General features: G+C 40.8%; 1 protein-coding gene across 5 annotated transcripts in view; it reads right to left on the bottom strand.

The window, feature by feature from the left end:
- The window catches only part of Ctnnd2 (catenin delta 2), an 810313-nt gene that overhangs the window by 198356 nt on the left and 590933 nt on the right, over positions 1 to 21024 (bottom strand). For all 5 annotated transcript variants that reach the window (XM_028767562.1, XM_028767558.1, XM_028767559.1 and 2 more), the window contains one exon: positions 7659 to 7872. In XM_028767562.1, the coding sequence (XP_028623395.1) occupies positions 7659 to 7872 (214 nt within the window). The remainder of the gene's footprint in view (positions 1 to 7658; positions 7873 to 21024) is intronic.

Raw genomic sequence — 21024 nt, 5'->3', positions numbered from 1 at the left:
TAGGTCAGTGGGTATAGATCAGTGGGTATAGGTCAGTGGGTGTAGGTCAGCGGGTGTAGGTCAGTAGTTTTAGGTCAATGGGTGTAGGTCACTGGGTGTAGGTCAGTGGGTGTAGGTCAGTGGTTTTAGGTCAGTGGGTGTAGGTCAGTGGGTGTAGGTCAATGGGTGTAGGTCAGCGGGTGTAGGTCAGTGGGTGTAGGTCAGTGGTTTTAGGTCAGTGGGTGTAGGTCAGCGGGTGTAGGTCAGTGGTTTTAGGTAAGTGGGTGTAGGTCAGTGGGTGTTGATCAGTGGGTATAGATCAGTGGGTGTAGGTCAGTGGTAGAGCATAATGGAGTGTGGCTTCAATCCACAGCAAAGCTAAAAACAAACAAACAATCAAGCAAGCAAACAAGCAAATGTCGAAAGCACAGAAGGTGCTGGTGAAAACGTGGTTTGTTTTTTCTTTCAAATGACCCCTTATGTGCATCTCCGCTAACTAACTTTCGGCCCAGACATCTCTTGAATTAGTAAGCTCAATCAGACGTTATACCTGGAGTAGTGCCTCCAACCGGTATACTAATATTTCTATTCAGTAATATTTCTATTTTGTTTTATCTGTCAAACTGTTTGGAACTCATGGAGGGAAGACGTTATTCATCAGGAATGTTATGGAATTAGAAAGAGAACAGAGAGTGGAAAGATGAACTCCAGCTGATGAGAAATCTCACTCCACGTGAACAACAGGCATATAGAGGGAGCTCAGAGGACGAGGCTATGTGGGAAGCCAGTTAGGGCTCAGAGGGAGTTCAGTGGACTATCTGGGCTGCAGGGGGAGCCAGTGAGGGCTAGGGTCTATACAGGGTTCTCTATTTCCTTGTCTGGCTGTCCTGGTGTACCTTTAGGAAGGTTTTCACAGAAGGCAGGCATGTGGCATATGGAAAGGAGACAGACAATGAGAAGCTGTGATGGATTTTGATAGAAATTGTGGCCTAATCCCTGTTTCAGCACAGATACATAAGTGCAAGGAAGACTCACAGGCAGGGATGTGTAGGCCAGAACAGTTTACGCAGAAATGAGAACGCCGAAGAACTTCAGAAAAATGAATGAATGAATGAATGAATGAATAAATAAATAAATAAAGATTGTATAAGTGTGGGCTAAAAACCTTCCCTAGCCAAAATTCAGTCTTAAAGGAAAGCATACCTAACAAAGACGTTTGAAGACTATTCACCACAGAGTGTAGCCCTACTAGTCCACCTTGAGTAAAAGTTCACCACGCAGCTGGTACGCTTCATTAGCATGCGTGGAGCTCAGCAAACGTCAACTTCCTTCTGTCTTAAAGGCTAGCACGTCTAGGGTCATTGTCACAGCCAAAGCACGCCTGCAAAACTGATGGGAAATTCACGCCCACACAGAAAGCAGAATGCTAGGGAAGAGCGAGATAGTTCACGCTGTGGAACATCCTTAGGGAAATTCTTGAACAGCATTATGAGGAAAACATAAACAGAGGCTCCGAGATGAGAAAGCACATTCTTAGACTAATGGCACTGAGATCATATTCTACTCTGTGACCCTCCTCACACACAGTGGCTCACACACAGTGAGGAAAACCCACACCACAAGTACATGTCAGGCAGGGCAAGTTGTTCAGAGATCACGTAATAGAAATGGCAAAGGTCTCCAAATTACATAAGGACAAGAGTAACTTGAGAGCCAAAATCTGACTTATTACATAGAAGCCAGGGAAAGGAGGCCGTGGGAATTAGTGCTTTTTAAAAAGGTAATACTTCAGCACTGGAGAAGGTCACTCTTTGAACTGGAAGTGTTCAGCACCAAGGAAGACTTTTAAAAGAAGCATGCAGCTAAATATATCAGCATACACCTTCACAGAATCTTATAATATCAAAGATAAAATTAAGTTTATGAAATATTCCTAAGAAAGATAGTAACTTTCTACCTTAATTTCCACATCCGGTATAGTTCCATTACATCATAGACTTTAAAATGGATACTTTCTTAATTACATCTCCTGAATGCTCATTTTTAGGAATATGTAAGACAGTAAAACACCAGAGAGGAGAGTATTGAGATCCAGGAACAGATGCTATGAGTTAGGGTGCTGTGTATTAGATTTGGGGAACAAGAACAGTTAATACGATACATAAAATGAAAGAAAACGGAAGTATTTATGTGGAGGAAATAAATACATTTTAAAAAGGAAGGTGGGGGCTGGAGAAATGGCTCATCAGTCGAGAGCACTGGTTGGTCCTCCAAAGAAAGGACCCAGGTTCAATTCCCAGCACCCACGGCAGCTCACAACTATTTGCAACCTCAGTTGGATCTGATATCCTCACACAGACATACGTGAAGGCAAAAACAATGACTATAAACTAAAATAAGTAAAAAGAGAAGGTGACGGAGGGGGCAGCAGTGTGGGCAGGAGGACAAAGGATGTGGCCTATGACATGACATCTTATATATGAAAGTGCTGTATTGAAACTCATTGCTTTGTAGGGCAACTTAAAAACCAATAAAGGAAAATAAATTACTGGCAAGGCTGAGTCAGTGGCTGGTTTTCTTAATTAAAAAGAAGGACTATTTGGGTACACACAGCACAAGCAGAATAACCCCTACGGCTGGAGGAGTGACGCTCCCAAGGATGCTTGCTTTAAACCAATGTATAACTTACCAAGTTTTATGCTTCAGTAAACAGTGTTTTGTGGTGATTTGTGAAGCAGTCTCAAAACTCCAGTTGTGCGTTTCAAAATTTGTGTTGATTATTTCCACATTTAGAGTGAGAAAAAAACCTTACATTAGTCAAGCCCAAAGGACACACAACATTTCTAATTGGTTCGTTTGGTCCCAAGCATTGTGAGTGATGGGCAGCAGAGAATAACTTCAACTGGGGTTAAATACGATGCTGATCATTACCTCATCATAATGAGTGCACACGAGAAAAATTATGTATTCCCAGGCCTAGGAGGCACAGACAAAACCTATGCTGCCTGTGAGATGGGAGGGCAGTTGTTTTCCAACATATATGACTATGTGCTGCAGGCAGAAACCTTTATTTTTAACATTTTATCACTGTTCCAACAGTTTTTCAAGATTTATTCAATAAGTAATTTAAGGACTGCAAGATGATTGCTTTATTTTAGCCTTCTATTGTTTGCATGCATTTCATATGGACATTTTCATGCAAGTGTGTAAGGCACTTGGCATGTCATGCCCTCTCCTGTGACTCCCTTTTGTTTCCCTAGAGAGTTCACTTCTATTTTTCTGACGTATATACATATGTATACAATTTTATGTATGTTTATAAATTCTATGATCTACAGGTAAGAGAAAAAGGTAATAATTTTCTTTTTGGACCTGATGAAATTTCCTTCATATGATAATCTCCACTTATGCCTGCTTCCCTGTGAATAACATAATGTTCTTTACTGAAGAATAAAATTCCATTGTGTATGTGTGTGTGTGTGTGTGTGTGTATATATATATGTAACTTTTTGTTTACTAATTTCTCTGCTGTTAGACACATAGGCTGATTCTAAGACTTAGATTTCATAAAACATGTTAAAAATCACTAAATTAATCATCTTAAAGTTTTGCACATCCAAGTATATAAATATATATGGAACAATGCTAGAGAACCCCCCTTCTCCACTTCCTCAGACTTTTCCAATGCAGTTTATTCCCATGTATGAGCTCAGAGGCAGAAGGAAGGATGAGACAGAAATCATTCCCTTAACATAAAGGAACTCTTGTAACACAGCATGTCATGAGTTCTTGATGGATTCTGTATCATGCTTCCTGGAGAACTGAAAGGCACAAGTTTATTTAATCCACACATGGCCATTTGACCTCATTCCAAAAAGAAGATGTGGAGGCACCTTGGAGCAAAGGAAGCGAAGCAAACATCTCTTTTCCCTCCATAGACACTGGCCTCTTCACTGCTCCTCTAGTAAGTTTATAAAATGTAAACACACTTGTCAAGATGTGTCTTTACGTATTTAGCATTCAATAACACCCAGGCATTGGTCATTCAGAGCAGGACTTCACCCTGGCTGTGAGTTCTAGTTGGAGAGTTAGCTAGCTAACATGGCTTAGCAGGACATCTAACACCTGTACACTCTAAAGAGCCAGAGAGATGAATGGAAGGGATGAAGTTCTTGAGCGCACACGAGCAGGCTTACTCTATCAAAGAGATCATTGGATTTGCATAGAGATACATGTCTTAGAGGAGAGTGAACAAGAATAGAGGAAGGGAGAAATGGAGGATTCCTTGACCTTCAGGTTAAACTGAGTTACTGAACTAAAATACTGAACTCCTCAAGGTCTTTGGGAGCTGAGAGAATCAACACTTTGAAGCCCATTCTGGCAGACTGATCAAGCCAGTTCAGTCAGTCGACAGGGTGTCAAGTGCAGGAGTGAGGATTGAAAAGACAAGGACAATTAGACAAACATTATAACATGACTCCAGTCAGTGCTGAGGCTGAAGCGGCTTTAACTTTTCCCAGCCAGCTTTGATACCATTCTAGGTACTTGCAGAGAATAGGGTCAGTTCTCAGATCAAAGACAAGGTAATTAAATAAGGCAAAGAACAAAGAGATCACACCAGGTAGTAATCAAACAAACCAATAAACAAAGTCCCTGAGTCACTAGATCTGGGGGCTTATCAGGATTACCAAGACAAAAGGGAAGTCACACATTCCTTGGCTGTGGTTACCTTGATCCTTGCATTAGCCCAAATGTGAATACTCTTATCTGAGCCTACTTCCTCCTCCAGAGTCCAGTGAGAAGTACTTGCTAAATTTCTTTCTTTTTTTTTTATTTAAATAATTTATTTTAATTTCTTTTTTTTTGAACATGAAATGCTTTTTTATAGCATGTTTTACAAGGGGAGGGGGTAAGAGGGGCCAGGTGGTGGAAAAGTACAAAATCTTCTTGGCCTGTGCCTTGAAACATGTCATGGGCTATACGGTACACTGCCTTGAATTATGATCTACCTGCTGTTCTTCAGAAGATATGGTACACTGCTTGAGTTATGGTCTCCCTGCTATTCTTAAGATGATATGGTACACTGCTTTGAGTCTATCTGCAGTTGCTAAGCAGGATCTTGCAGTTGCCAATTTCTAAATTTCTAGTTGCCAGTTGCTAAATTTCTATAAGCAGAAAATTTCTATAAGCGGCACCAAAGGCTCTTCAGAGCAGGTGACCAAGGTGCTGAAGATGAAAATTTGTCTCTAAGGCTCCCTGAGATACATTTAACTCACTTCCTTTTCCTTTTCCTCAGGGAGGGAGGGAGGTGGTGATGTCTAAACAGAAGTCAGCTGAGTCCTGCAGCCTTCCTGGTGCCCTTGTCTGGAGAAACTCAGAAGGCTCTGTGCTCCCAGCACCCATGTCTGCACAAGCCGGTCATATGTGTCTCCTTCCCATTCTCTTCTGCGGGACGGTACTCTGGTGAAAGCACTGCCATTTCATTAACAGCACCTTCCAGTGCTAACTCCAGCCACTGTGAGAATATAACCCCTTACCGATGGGAAGGCAGAGAATATCTACAATGAACTTTGAGTGCTCATAACTGATACACTGACTTTGCAAAGGCAGTGTTCTTTTCCGGGAGGGAAGTGAAGAAAATTTTGGCTGCAATGGGGACAGGCTTGCTTGGCTCTCCCCTGGAGAAGTGGAGTAAGAAGAGGTCTCCATCTGGATGCCAAGCGCCACATCCTCCCTGCAGCCCAAGCTTTGCCACAAGTGGAATCTTCTTGACCTTCTAAGGATGTATCTTTCATCTTTCCGAATGGAGCTTAGAAAGACATTTCTATCACTGTTTGGGCTTAAAATGATGGTCTCCAAAATCTTCCAAAAGCAGTCAGGGCAAGCTACAGCTTCTCTCAACTCCTTTATAACCACCTCAAATGCCAGCAGCCACTCATGTACCATGCAATGGAGGCCCTTGCATTTTTTTATTTTACATCCTTAAGTCATCAGACACCTCAATCTTTCACCCAGCTTCTTTGGTAATGGGATAAATGCCACTGAGGTGGCTTCCGGATAACGGTTTTGTGTTGGAGACAATATAAAGTTGACTAAGCTCCAAATCTTTTCTCAGCATGAAATGACAGGTACAGCATTTGCAGAAGACATTCTGCAAGGCTTCCTCCCTTCCAGCTTTGTGCATCCAGTTGCAAAATCTTTATGTACCAATCATCCTGTTTCCAACACACATATTGAATCCTTTTCTTCTGGGCATGACCAGCTAACACACAAACCATGAAAATAAAGATGGATGGACTTGCATAACCATAATAGCAGGGACACCATAATGGCAGGGAATACATTAAGTTATGTAACTCATCTTAAAACAGTCCTCAAAATCACAAAACACTCATAATGACCACTTTACCTTGCATGACCCATCTGAGTTTAGTGTGAAACATTACTTTAATAACACTCCAACTCCGGCCAATACTTACTTCCACAAGGAAAGCTCTCTACTTATAGGAAAATGAAATAAAGCCAGCAATCAAGTAAGGGTCAAGCAAGTAAGGGTTACAGGAGAAGACAATGAAAAAAGAAGAAAAAAAAAGAATGAACTAATTTGGTTCTAGTTTAAACTTAGCAAAGAATGAGGAAGAGCTGGAACATCCCTTGAAGGAAGGAAACAAGGAAATGGATTTAGAGTGGGAACATCGTGTGCCCTGTGGTGGTTCTGTAGCTTGAGCTATGCGTCCTTCACATACTTCATCAGCAGAGATAGATACAGGAGACTTTCAGATGGAAGGTCAACACAATGGCACGGTGGATAATTAAGAGACTTTTTGGAGAGTCGCGTTTGCAATTCATTTGTCAAATACTTGCTTACAGGGTTACTCTAAGGAACCAGAATCCAAACATCATCTACAGCAGCAGTGAGCACGATAAAGAGAAGGAAACATCAGAGCGATTTGGAATCCCACACTGGGGACATGTACGTCAGTCGAACTGCAACAAGTTAAGATGGCACACTCACCAAGTAAGGGATAGGAGCTAATGGTGAACGGTTGCTCTGCTCAATGAGTCCAAGAAAGGTACGGGCTGAATGTTTTTTCAACATTCTCAGTCCTTATGTCATCATTGCTCTACAAGCTACTATTATTAAATCCAAACTCCAAAATTCTATGAAAGTAGAAAGGCATTCCGATGAACTTTCGAACAATTCTTTGATATTCAGTAATATAGCCCTGGGACTTTCAGCGTGCATGGGATGTTTTACCCAATAATTAACACTAAAAGTACAATATGCTCAGTGCACTTATAAACCAGAACATATGACTTGTTGCCAAAAGCTTGAATGGCTTGTCCTTTTACCAGCCATTTTAATGTTAATCTAATGATGGCCTGTGGATTCCGCAAGATACTCAACTACTTCGAAAGCAAATGACAAAGACTGAGGTAAGATCATAGAATTTTAGTGATAGGTATACTTCCTGGAGTGTAATAATTGAACAAGATCAACCTATATGTGTTTGATAGTATTTTACTCAGTCATTTGAAAATACCAGTGGAGAATGATTGGTCATCAGCACTGGGAGGCTTTGACTTATAATGTTTGGTTTATGCATTTGCTAATGTGTTAGAAACCGAAACAAGTCTCTTGAGACAAAACAGATAAATCATTGAGTAAGATGTCTAACCTGTGACCAGCTCCCGGATCTCCAGGTCTGTGGTCTTGCGAAGGAGTCTCACCAGCGCTGGGATACCACCACAGTTTTTCAGGGCGATTTTGTTATCATCATTGGCCTTCCCATACACCAGGTTCCTCAGAGCCCCACAGGCACTACGGTGGACTTCTGTCATCCGGTGATCCAGCAGGTCCACTAGGAGCTGTATCCCTCCTTGTCTCCTTATCTGAAAGAACAAGGGACATAGCTTTGGCCTTGGAGACTCAGGTTCCTGCCTGAGCCCAAACATTGTTTTCCTCTGAAAACCCACTGCAGACAACTGAACGAATCGAATTAAGGCTTATCAAAGAACAGAAAATTACTAAGTGCCCTTATTAGATTTCATTACCAGCAACCACTCTAGCATGCTACCAATAAGAAATTGAACGAAGGACTGATAAGAAATTCTAGTGTAGAATTACAGAATCTTGAAAGATGATTTTAACTTCATAATCGGTGCCTCAGACTTTTCTTTTATTTTTTACAAAAAAAAAAAAAGTTGTTGCATGTTCATGGACTTAGAACAATTACCATTCCTGAGACTTAACTAAATTTTACTGCTGAGTTAAAGGTCAAGCAGTATTGATACAGGAAACACTGAAAAGTATTCTACTTAACAGGAAAATGCTAAGAACACACAACAGACCCAGGAACTAAATGAGACTCTCATGTAAGTGACAGAGGGATTTTGTCTCAGGAGCTCTGGGGAATGTAAGAAGGTCACTCAGAATGAGAGGCGCAGCATGGGTGACCAAGGGTGGCATGTCTTACTTAAGTCTTTGATTAACAACAATGAAAACTATTACATTTTAGTTTTCTATTTGTTGAAAAAAACTGTACTCTTCTAGAGATAAATACAAGAAATGTTTCGGTGATATGTTTCCAGATAGATGTTCTTTTTACTACCCATTGACACTGGGGTGGGGTGGGGTGGGGTGGGGTGGTGTGAAACTTACGTATTTAAATTGAAAGGAGAACAAAGCAGCTAATCAATACACAGGCTTTTACATGAAGTCGTCACCTGAACACTGCTGCATTTGTGTGAAGTCACCTGATTCACTCTTGAGGACATCTTTTTTCCTTTCTTTATACTTTAGTGTTACTAGGGATTGAAGGCTTGACACCTCCACAATTTAATTTTCATATTCCAGAAAATGTATTCATCCCACAGATGTGCTAGGACACATGGCTGCATCCTGCCACTCTCCATGGTGCTCAACCACACCACTCCAAGTTGCAATCTGAGCCCACCTACTCCGCAAACCATCATTCCAAGGTCTCATAGGACTGTGTTCTTCGTTTGTTTCCCCAACATGGTTTTATCTCAAGGGCAATGTCGTGCTCACAGTAAATGTGCACCTCATACATGCTGAATGAATGTGGAGGGTTAATTAATATAAGGCTTGCTGCATTGGGTTCTACAGATTTGCTAAAATGCTGCTGTTCAAAATTGAGTAATATGCCCTGTTAAGGAGAAAAAGGGTCCTTTTGTGAGCAGTCAAGGATGTATGCAGGGATCTCCTGTGGCATTTCCTACAGCAGCTTACACACACAAGGAGGGCAGGCTTCATGCACGCAGGGTGGAACGCTCAGGATTCATTAAAAGCCCACAGCAAGCATTTTCACTCACCCACAAAATGCAAACATAAAGAGAAGAAAGAAAGCCTTACAGTGCTCACAGAACCCAAATTCTTCAATCTGGAAGGCATGATGTGTGTGCCTTGTGTATCATGTGTCCCATGAGAAAAGCCTGAGAGAAGAGGGAGGGGAGGCCTCTTTGGGCAAAGCACTGCTGAATGAATGTAGGGTTCTACCCCTCGAACTATCTGAATGCCTGCAGGTGGTTAGGATACCCTGGAAGGCTCAAATGAGTACGGATTGATTTCAAAAAGAAACAATGGGACCAGAAATGATGTCCTGCCTTAACATTTTTTTCCCTGGGCTGGTCTGGCGGCATGAAGACAGCTGTGTGTGTGACATGAACCGAGTACATCTGTATTATGGCCCCAGTCACTTAATACCTCACCTCAGAGGGTATTCCATGGGTACGGAAAGGGTCAACAGAATGTCCTTTTTCCCCTCTGTGTGTATTCTCATGTGCGTACTGTGCTTTACAATTCTCTGAAATAATGATGAAGATGATGATTGAGAAAGAAGAACTGAATCTAATCATTAGTGAACCTGTCAGGCATAGATACTAAAAGTGCAAGTAGATCAATCAGCTAATTAATTTTTAATTTTGTAACCGTCTTTTAATTTGTGATAATGTTCTTTGCACTTATGTGACTTAATAAAGTAATAAACAAAAATATTATTTCAACTCATTATAAGAGAAAACAAACTCAAATGAATGTACTGTGAACCCCTACTAATAAAATGAGGGGCAGTCTTTTCTGTTTGGTTCTAATTAACGCCATATACTCAAACTTACTATTAGATTTTACATTCTAATATAATCTATCTAGAGAGATCCAAGTTGGGCAATAATCTTTTGCTTTTGTCATTTTTACTCGGAACATCTAAATTAAAAGCTTTTGTTTTCTAGCAGCTGAGTGTTCTCTAAGAATATGAGACTCCTGCTGTTTGAATGAGAATGGCCCCCAGGGAGTCATGTATTTGAACACTAGGTCCCCATCGGTGACATTGTATGGAGGAAGGTTCTGGAATCTTTAGGAGGCAGAGTCTTGCTAGAGGAAGTATGCTACTGGGGGCGGGCCTTGAGACTTTACAGCTTTTTCCCACATTTCAGTGTGCTCTTTCTTCATATGGCTGAAGAGGTAACCTGCTCTAACTTCCTGCTATCATGACTCCCTGCAGTTACAGACTCTGACACTCTGTCTCTGTCTCTCTCTGTCTCTCTGTCTCTCTGTTTCTCTCTCTCTCTCTCTCTCTCTCTCTCTCTCTCTCTCTGTGTGTGTGTGTGTGTGTGTTTGTATATAACTGTAGGACAAAATAAAGTCTTTATTCTATAAGTCGTTTTTATTCACGGCATTTTTATCATTGCAACAGAAAGTAACTGATACCTCTTTCTGGCCTAACTTTAGAGTTTCTATCTAGAATCCTGGAAGTTGTAAGGCAGGACCTTGCCTATGTACTTTGTTCCCTTACCTCCACCCTTCCCTCCCCACATCCCTTGCATTTACTTCCTCTTTGCTTTGCTTAGCTCCTAGATTTTGTCTCCCTCTAGCCCAGCTTACTCACAAACCTTCCCCCTTCTTCTTGTACCTAATCTGAAAGCATTTAAGACTTTAAACACACCCATGTTAAACAGTAATAAAAGTTTTATTCTGAAAAGCTCTTGGGAAACCTCTTTTATTTCTGTTTTTATTTTTTCTTTTCTATCCCACAGAGTAATATACAGTCCAGATTCCATCGATCGTTCCTTATTGACCACTCAGCCTCCATCAGACTGGGGTGAGGTTTCACTCAGCCTCCATCAGACTGGGGTAAGGTTTCACTCAGCCTCCGTCAGACTAGGGTGAGGTTTCACTCAACCTCCGTCAGACTGGGGTGAGGTTTACATCTACACACTGTCACTGCAGGAGGGTTTACCTCTCCTCTTACTTCTATGATCAATTCTGTTTAAAACTCGGGATGTGCACATGTGTTACACACATGTGAATGTGTGGTGCTCAGGCCCGAGGGTGAGGTTGGGTGTCTTATACAATCACATTTTCCAATCTCTACAATATGTTTTTGAGACATGCTCTCTAACTGAATATAGATTTTATGAATTCAGCTAGGCTGACTGGCCAGCAAGCCCCAGGGTCTGTCACACCCTCCCAGGGTTGGGATTACATATGCACAGCCCTATACCCAGCTTCTTATGTGGGTACTAGGGATCCGAACTCAAGTTCTCATGCTTGCCTAGCAAACACTTTACCGACTGAGGTATCTATCTCCCCAACACTCTCTGCATGAATCTTTAAAAGCCAAATCTTAAAAGACTAGATTTCCAATGATTACAATACAGCTAATATGTAATGTTCTATATATTACAACAATAGAATAAAATTCAGTTGGAAAATATCTATCACATTAGTCATAAGTGAATTGATATTTATTACGGATTAAAGGGTGGTCTATGGCATGTCCAAGCTGGCTTCTTTTTGTAACAGTTGGTATGTGTTTCAGGTTCTTCTCTGTCTTCTGCTGACTCCGCCCATTTTTTAGTATTGAAGCACACTCCCATTTCTGGATATAGTATAGTAAATTTATCTGTTTTTCTATTAGACAGGCTGTTATTGTGTTGGTTACTTCCAGCTTTTTGGAAAGTATGTACAAAGCCAACTAAACATATGCTCAATTTTGTATGTACTCAACTTTTGAATTCCTCTGGGTACATCCAAGAGAGTGACTGTTGAATCTTATGAAAATAAACAGTTTTGTAAATGCAGCCAAATAGCCCTGCCAAGCAGCTGTGCCAGTGTGCATAGCTTCCTGTTGCTCCATGATCACAGAGCATTTGAAGTGCTCAGGACTTAGATTCTCACCACTCGGTAAGTGTGCAGTGGAATGACATCGTATTTCCCTTCATTTAAGATTTCCTGGATAAGTCACATTTATTTGTGCCAATGCAAATGGCTGAATAAAATCAATATTGACATACAGATGGGATAATCACAGCTTCATTTGAATAGACTACATCTCTGAACCTGATAGAATCAGAAAATGATCACAAAGGGTTTTTATTCCTAAGCCAGATAGCTGGCCTTACTTTGGTTATCACAGAGCTCTTTGATATATGATATCTTTGGTCAATGGTTTCTATGTCAATATCTCATATCTACTTATCTTCCTTGTTAGAGTCTAGCTGGAATCTGGTCCATCAAGAATTAAAAGGGTAGAGGCAGATGGCCTCCACCTCCAGTGATGGGGCGTGAATTAGCTAATGGAAGCAAAAACTATGTCTTATTGTCCTGAAATGTCCTGTTGGGTTGTTGACAGAAAGGATATACTTTTCTTTGTTTTTTTTTCTTTTCTCTTTACCTTTTAAGTATCTCAGGCTGGTTTTGAACTCAAGAACTTTATGCTCCTGAATTCTGAGCTCATGAAATTAAATCAGTGAAGAAATAGGTGTTCCTGAAGAATCTGAATCAACATAGGCCCATGTACTTACCTCTGAATAATAAGAAAGTATACTACACAAAGGCCAGAATGTGCTTTAGTTATATGGTAGAGACTATTTTAAAGAATTCGAGGGAGATTCTATTCACTCTTTTTCTCCTTGCAACTGTGTGAAACCATTTGCTTCCTTTGCCTAACAGGTATATCAAAATGAATTATATTTGTTTTTATATCATGTATCAGAGATGGAGCACAGTGTGAGAATTATGGCACCCTAGAGTCTAAATTGTTGTTCCTCTGTACCTTTCTAGAAATTTGCTTATCTATAAACATGACATCACTGCAATGCTTCACAGAGTTGGTTTCAGGATAAAATCAGATATAAAGTGTGAATTATTCAACAAAGAACTCAGTAAGCATTCTCTGTGCAGGAATCATTATTTTCTTGAAGTCATCCACCATCTCTGGCCCCTATAGTTTCTCTACCTTCTCTTCTATGATGCCCCCTCGCACCCAGTAGAGTGGGTGTGGTGTGATAAGATGTATAATTTGGACTAAGCACTCTATAGTCTCCTCTCATTCCATCCACTACCCCCATCTCTTTTGTTTTTGCCTCTTGAGACAGGGTTTCTGTGTGTTACTCTGGCTGTCCTGGAACTCTCTCTGTAGACCTAGGACTCCAAGATCTACCACCCTCTGCCTCCTGCGTGTTGGGAGTAAAGGTATGCATTTCCACAACCTGGCTCCTTATTTTCTTCACTTTGCCCAGTTCTAAGTCTCCATGTTAATAACTATCTACTGTAAGCAGAATCTTCTGTGGCGAGGGTTGAGAGATGGCACTAATCTATGCATATAGTGATATGTCCATATGACAGCATGCACAAGATCTGAGCAAGCTCAAGCTAAGACATGATTCTGGCATGGAGCATGGGAAGTGGGCATGACATCTCACCCCTAGATAAGGATCTATTGTCAGTTCATAAGTGGTGAGAGAGAGTCAGGTTTCATTAAACACATGACCCTGCCAGGTCAGACCGCCATGGTCTATGGGATGGCCCCATTCCTAAGAGTATGCAAACAGCACAAATTAGACATAATGATTTTTTTAAATTACTATTTTTAAAATTCAAAGACTCAAAGTGAGATTGGTAGAGGTGGGTGTGGATCGGGAGCCATTGGGAAACAGGGGAAACAGGCAATACCATTAGAATACATAAAACACAAAACTCTCAAGGAAATAAAATATTTACAAAAAGATTATCTTTCAAGGAACTATAACTGCAAACTATCTTGTTAAAGGTTCTTCTATGGAACTTAATACCTTGTCAATATGTAAATTAATTTATTAATAGAAGAGTATAACATTTAGTAGTCAGTGAAAGAAATGCAGTTCCTAGCTATATCTTTATAAAGTGGTTTTAGTGCAAATTAAAAATGTCATCTAATATATTCAAAATCCCATCTGGTATGTAGCTAATGAAATCAATATGGGCTTTATTGTTCTAATCAATGGTATTGATTGTACTGGTCATTTAAGAAACAATTGTACATGTACAAATATTGTCCAGTTAGACTGTTTTGCTAGCTATATTCCTAACATAAAAACAATTAATTTATACTTTAAAGGTAGTGTAATAGTCACTTTTCTTGTCGTGATAACAATAAATTTTCTTAAAGGCATCTGAGTAATTTTGAGTATGCCTGACCTCTCTGTATAGTTAAGAAAAGTATTTCCTCTCAAGAGCTGGGATTACTCAAAAAGTACTCAGACTCTCATTCTCAGAGTGTTTTCTGTTAAGTAAGAAAATAGGCTAAAGAGATGAACACTTTTCATTTCATTAACAAAGTAACTTCTAATAAGTAGATGTACCAACTGACACCCCACTGAGAACTTAAACAGTGCAGAAGGGTCTTAGAGGCCTCCCCAGGCACTGCTCATGCACCTTGGTGGTGGGAGCATACTGATTCAAGTTTAATCTTTACCTGCATTTGGCACAGAACTAGTTGACTTTTGCAATGTGTTCTTCTGCCCTACCTTCTCAGAGACAGCCCAGGGGTATGCTAGAGTAGGAACCAACTCCACAGATGCGTTAATATTTCTTTTCTTCTTTTCACAAAAGCATCCACTAGAAAGTCTCCATAATTCATAGAAACCTTGTCACCCTGTACAGGTTTCAACACATGCACACTCTAAAGCCATCAACCTGTCCTTCCTCAGAGGGCATGGACATCAGAAAAGAGTATCAGAGACGCTGCTTTGGGGACATGTGACAGAAAGAATGAATACCTTGGAAAAGAGGCTCTGACATTTTTAACCTTTTAAAATTACCTTTCCTTTAAGGGAAGTGGCGGCTATTCCAGTAAATATCAGTAAAGGTTTTTGTCTGTAACTGGTTAAGGAAAACCGTTTGTCATGAGAACCTCTGAAATGATCTATTTTACCACTGTGTTAACTTTCAAGTTCACATCATCTCAGGGTCCCATCATTTATGGAGATAAAGGAGAAGGAGAAACCCTGTATTTTGGACCGAACATGAATCACTGACTTCCACATGGTGAAACACTTATATCAGATACTTAAAAGGCACAAAAATACCCACAATACCACGAAGAAATCCCTCCCAGCTCTCACCCCCGTGCACTGCAGGGTGCTGCCTTCCATTTTGCTAACAATGACCACAGTGAAGGTTCCTGCTCAGCTGCACTGTGTGAGAAGGCATTAAGGTCAGGTGTGATTGTAGGAGCAGTCTGCTGTCTGCCAATGAACCAAGCACAGGGGTCAAATGCAACTCAAGGCATCTCCCTGAGGGCTGTGACCTCATGTCCTCATTGCAGTCCTCAGTCACCATTATTACTCAATCCCAAAGACGGTCTCAACATTCTTTATTTAAAGCAGTTGAGGAAGGACCTCCTTTTAAAAAAAAATAGAAGAAAAAAAATATTAGGTGGTTCCCTAAGTTCTTTTCCCAAATGTTATTTGAGGAGGTCTCAGGGTGTCCCATGATAGGATGTCTAGGTTTTTTGAGGGTCAAACAGTAAACTGGAAAGAATGCATAGTAGTATGTGTAGTGTGTGTGTGTGTGTGCGCGCGCGCACGCGCGTTCTTTTCAGGACATAGGAGTAGGAAAGAGGGATCCCCAGCATGGAGACTGACAGATGGACTATTATGTGACCCAGGACGATCGGTCATCCAATACTTAGAAGCACGTATACTCCCTGTTCTCTTCTGTATGTACAGAACATGATAAGAAGGCTTTGTCCTTGACAGCTCACTTCAAGGTGAGACGTGATCTTACTGCACTTGTGCTTAACATGGGTTTAAGTCTTCCTTGCTTATCTCCTCCTTTCTTCCAGAAGACTCCTGCCTTCAAATCATCCAGGGTCAGAGAACTGCTGGTTTTGCCCTACCAGGAAGGCACACACATTTCTCCATGGGACATAGCCTTGAGACTGGGATGTTCTTAGAGCTGCTTTTCCTGAGCTTCTGTCTGGGGCTTAAGTTTGCCTTTGAGAACACTTGCTTTAAGGCTCAGTGAGAAGACCCTTCAAACTTTGAATTTGACATAGCAAATGTCACTGTTAAGTATTTACAAAGCATAAGAATCATCCTACTTCAAAGGAGAAACTTTGAAAATGCTGGTGACCAACCTTATTGTCGAGCTGTGGTATGGATGCAATGGTCCCTTAGACTGAAAAAAGTGAAGTAGGGAAATAAGCCTACTGGAAAATAGATTCCCAATGATCACAATCAGTCAGGGGCAGCTCTGCTTATACACTGAAGGCCTAAAATCAGCCATAGGCCTAAAATCAGCAATAGGCCTGACATACCTCCCTGCTAACACAATGTCTTGGGTCTCTGTGGAAATACACTGAAACAGATGACTAGAAGTTATTGTAAACAAGCAGCTTCGGTGGAAAATTGCCAGGCTGGATAATCATAGACCTTGTAGACAGGTAACCATGGTGGATAGTACCAACTTAGATAAGGACAAGTGAATCATAGGCAGAGTCATAGTGATCTGTCCCCTGAACCTTCACCCAGCTGACACTCTGTTCTGGAAGATATCTGTATTCCCCCTGGACACCTACGCTCCTGTGTCATCCAATTCCCCATGTCCTGCCTTTTTTTTGTGTATATATTCCCTGTGTGAAAAAAGTAAAATCAGCAATTTGATCAGACTATAGACAGATCGCTAATTTTGTGTCTTTGCCTGTTCCTCCCCCCTTTCAGGTGACCTCCCCGGACCCCTGTTTAATGCCTTGCTGGACCAGGACAACAATCCACTGAAAATGCCTTAGGAATTGCTTAGAGAATCCAGCAAGACATAAGCTTAATAAGGTTGAAAACGGAACACTTTCTTTACCTGTGTCTGTCTCGATAGTTATCATATATTTATGTGTATTAAAAAGTATCACAACTTCAATAAAGAAACAGACCACAATATATAGGCTTCTGTAGACGTAAACCAAGATCAAGCACTTTGTGAGAGGAAGTTTGAATAGATCACTGAGGGACAAAGGAGTATCTGCAAATAAACGTGTCTGAAGGACCACATTCCTGAAACCTTTCATGACTGTTAGACTTTCCTTTGCCCACATAGGGATAAAGACTAAAGTTCTTCTAATCCAAAGTCAATTCATGTGTCAAAGTTGTTTTGGACACAGTGACAGTAAATGAAATATAGAAGAATTAATACAGGTGAAACATCATAGGGAAACTACAAGACAATGGATGGATGAACACAGTCTAAATAACCAAGCAGCAGGCCAGCATGGCGACAGACCAGCAATGGAGAGCAAGGAAAGAAGAGACGAGAAGAAATCCCCAAAGATCCATGGGTTTTAAAAAGTCAAGATGTCCTAAAATAGCAGGAGTTTAACCTGGAATTAATGAAGACAGGTTCACACAGCAGGGGAAAGTCAGGTTCCATTCTTCGAACTAGCATAAAAGAAATTCGAGTTAGAAATTGCATTGACTACATAGTGAGGAGCCATAGGGTGACGCATGAACCCTACCTATAAAATAGATAGATAATAGATAGATGATAGACATATAGGTAATAGATTATTAGATGATAGATGACAGACAGGTAATAGATGATAGATAATAGATAGATGATAGATAGGCAGATGATAGATAATAGATAGGTAGATGAAAGATAGACATGAAGCATGAAGCAGAATAGCATCAGAAAAAGGCTTGAGTGGATAAAGCTGGGGGAGCTAAGGCTGACATAAAAGGCATAATAATGCTAGACTGAAAGACCAATGTACGCTCTCCATATCAGCAAGCATTAGGGACAGACCAGGGAGATTATTGGCTTTGAAAGTGATAGACAAAAGGATTATGATGCTATTTTAAATGAGGAGGCTGAGGTAGGCAGGGTATCAAGGTTTGAATTTAGTTTATGCTTCTAATGCCCACATACTTTGAGGGCTTATCCACAAAGGGGCCTTGGGGTGGTGCTTAGGGTTGGTGGGTTAGCGACTTTGCATGTTCACTTGATGTGGTCTGAGAGGTCACAATAATTTACACTGAACTGAGGTGAGCAAGAGGCACTCTATGCCATTCACTACTTAAAAGTTCTTTTCACTTCCCCAATCTACTTTATACTGAACAATATGAGTCTTAACTGTTAGTCATCTTCTTAGTGGTGAGGCCGAGTCTTCGAATAAACTCTTTTAACCATGTGCAAGGAATTAGACAGCTTTGCTAAGCAACACAAGCAAGTACATTAATAAATAGAACAAGATGCTCGGATGATACATGGAAAGACTAGATATTGAAAAGTCAACGTTCGCTAAAATTTATGTACAGTTTTAGCAAAATTTAAATCGAAGTGAATTTTTTTTTTGGATCTGTAGTCTCCACACATCATAAAAATAAAGACCATCTCAATAAAGAGGAAGGAGAAGGATTATTTTATCTCTTGGATAAATATTGCATAGTGTTTCAATAAATAAAACATCGGGGTATTGATGACAGAGTCAAAATGACTGAGGGATGGTTGAAGAAAAGCACTGGCTGCGCTTAGAATCTACTGTGCAATAAAAGGCAACATTAAAACCCAATACGGGAGGACTGAGTTACATGACAGAAGGCTCAGGCGGGAGGTGGTCACGTGCCATGTGTACCAAGAGCTAAACATAATAACCAAATAAGCTAAAGTTAATTGGGATGAACATAAAAATGATTCCAGAGATAAACAGGGAACCCCACAAATGCCATAAATAATAATATAAATAGCTTATCCATTCCGCCCCCGCCAACCGTTCTTGTTTGCAGATACAAGGAATTGCCTCAGGGTTTCGGGTTCTAGAAGCACCAATCTTAGACATTTGAGGAAGACTGGGACATAAACTATCAGAGGGCCCATGCTGAGGTGGGGAGACACCCTCATCTGACTCACGGCCCAGATAGTCACTGTCTTTTCTCTCCTTCCCTTCCCGCCCCATCTCTCAGCACCAACACGGGCAAGGCTGAGCAGGCTCACGTTTGTAACTGACTCAAAGATTAAGTGTCGACTCAAAATCCTCTTCAGATTCTGACCTTAAGGAAGAAACATTAGATATCTCCTTTGAGTCCTAAACATTTATCCTTTCAAACTAACAGTGACAAACTGTTGTGCATTTCCTCATTGGGAAACACATAGACTCTCACAGGTTTGTGTATAGAACACTGAAATCCACCTGTGGTTTAGCATGGGGCAGAGTTCTGAGCGTGCACTAGTGTGATTTTCAAAGATCCAAACTCCAAAAGGTAGAGATACCAACTTACTATCTGAAAATTGCCAAACCATGTCAGAATATAGGAAGGGAGAGATACAACCTATCTGAAAACTACTAAACCAGGTCAGCATATAGGAAGCCCACAGATATTCTCCCGAAGCCTTTTGGGTTTTGTAAGGGTCAAGCCACTGTTTATTTGATCCGTCTTTCTCTCTGACCTTTAGGGGAAGAGTTAGATGGCCAAGACTTTCCATTTAAAGAGGCAACATGCCTAGTTAGCCAGGACGAAGAGACTGAAAAGCCAGAAAAGCAGCAAACACGACAAATGAACAGTGGAACTGGGGGCAGCTTTACCTGGAAGCTGGCAACCAGCCAGCTGTCATTTTGCAGGCTCCCCTTACAGAAGGTCAGGCATACTGCATGTACGGTTCCAATATGAGGGAGGTAACAACCCAAAAGATAATAGAACCAAACCAGGGTGTGGGCAGCAGACTGCTTCAGGGGTGTGTATAAACAGGGGATGAAGGAAAGCGATGAGGGTCACTGAGAAAAGCAAGGAGGTGTGTGTGTGTGTGTGTGTGTGTGTGTGAGAGAGAGAGAGAGAGAGAGAGAGAGAGAGAGAGAGAGAGAGAGGTGTCAGTACTATGAAGTGGCATCAAGTTGCAGGGCTGGATCTGGGGGCTTTGGAGATTACAGGGTGCTGGCTTTACTCTGAGCAAGTAAGCAGAGTGGCTCTAAAATACTCCCTTACCAAGTAGAGAATGTGAATGAGGACAGAATAGGTACCAGGCAAAGGCACTAGGCCCACCTCAGAGAGAGAAATCCAGCAGCTTCCATATGATGGACAGGAAGATGCCTACAGTGTCGGATTCCAGACCAGCTTGGTAGATAGGGTTGTAAGCATGATGTCTGACTTAAAGGAGGGAATCGTGGCTGACTGTGATCTGTGGCTCTTCATTTTTCATAAACAGGCTGTTGATAATCATCGCAGCCATACTTTCTGGTTGATTGACAGATGGCAAGGCACTTATGAGAGACACAGCCCCTCATTTAAATTTCATTGTGTTGACACAAAAGCATGCATTTAAAAAATTACTATTCCCTTGTCCGTGCAAAATGGAAAAATGGCATCTCTCAAAAAAGATGATAGAGAAATCATTTTGTGTCTCAGATAGTCCACAGTTTTAACTGATGATAAATATTAAAGAAAAGGAAACACGTTTCACTGAAAGCGGTGGTGGATGCTTAGAGAAAAATCCCTTCACGGTTATTTTATTTTAAAATTACATATCTTTTTTAGAAGTGCTGCTTCAAGTAAGATTTTCACTAAAACTCTGGAAATTGCATCACACCCAAAATTGGCTTTATTATACGAATTACATGATGGAAAAGGTCTTCATGCTATACACTTATTTATTTTCCCTTCCTGTGTGCAGTTATGAAGCATCATACATGTTCCAAAAACCTATTCTTTTTTGTCACACTAATAACCAATATCCAAGGAATTAAATTATGGTGAGAAAGAGTATTTATTAAATGTTTG

The sequence above is a fragment of the Grammomys surdaster genome, unplaced genomic scaffold (assembly GCF_004785775.1).
Source record: "Grammomys surdaster isolate TR1022 unplaced genomic scaffold, NIH_TR_1.0 174, whole genome shotgun sequence".
Classification (NCBI taxonomy): Eukaryota; Metazoa; Chordata; class Mammalia; order Rodentia; family Muridae; genus Grammomys; species Grammomys surdaster.
Note: the sequence above shows the minus strand (reverse complement) of the source record. Positions and strands in the feature narration are given on the sequence as shown.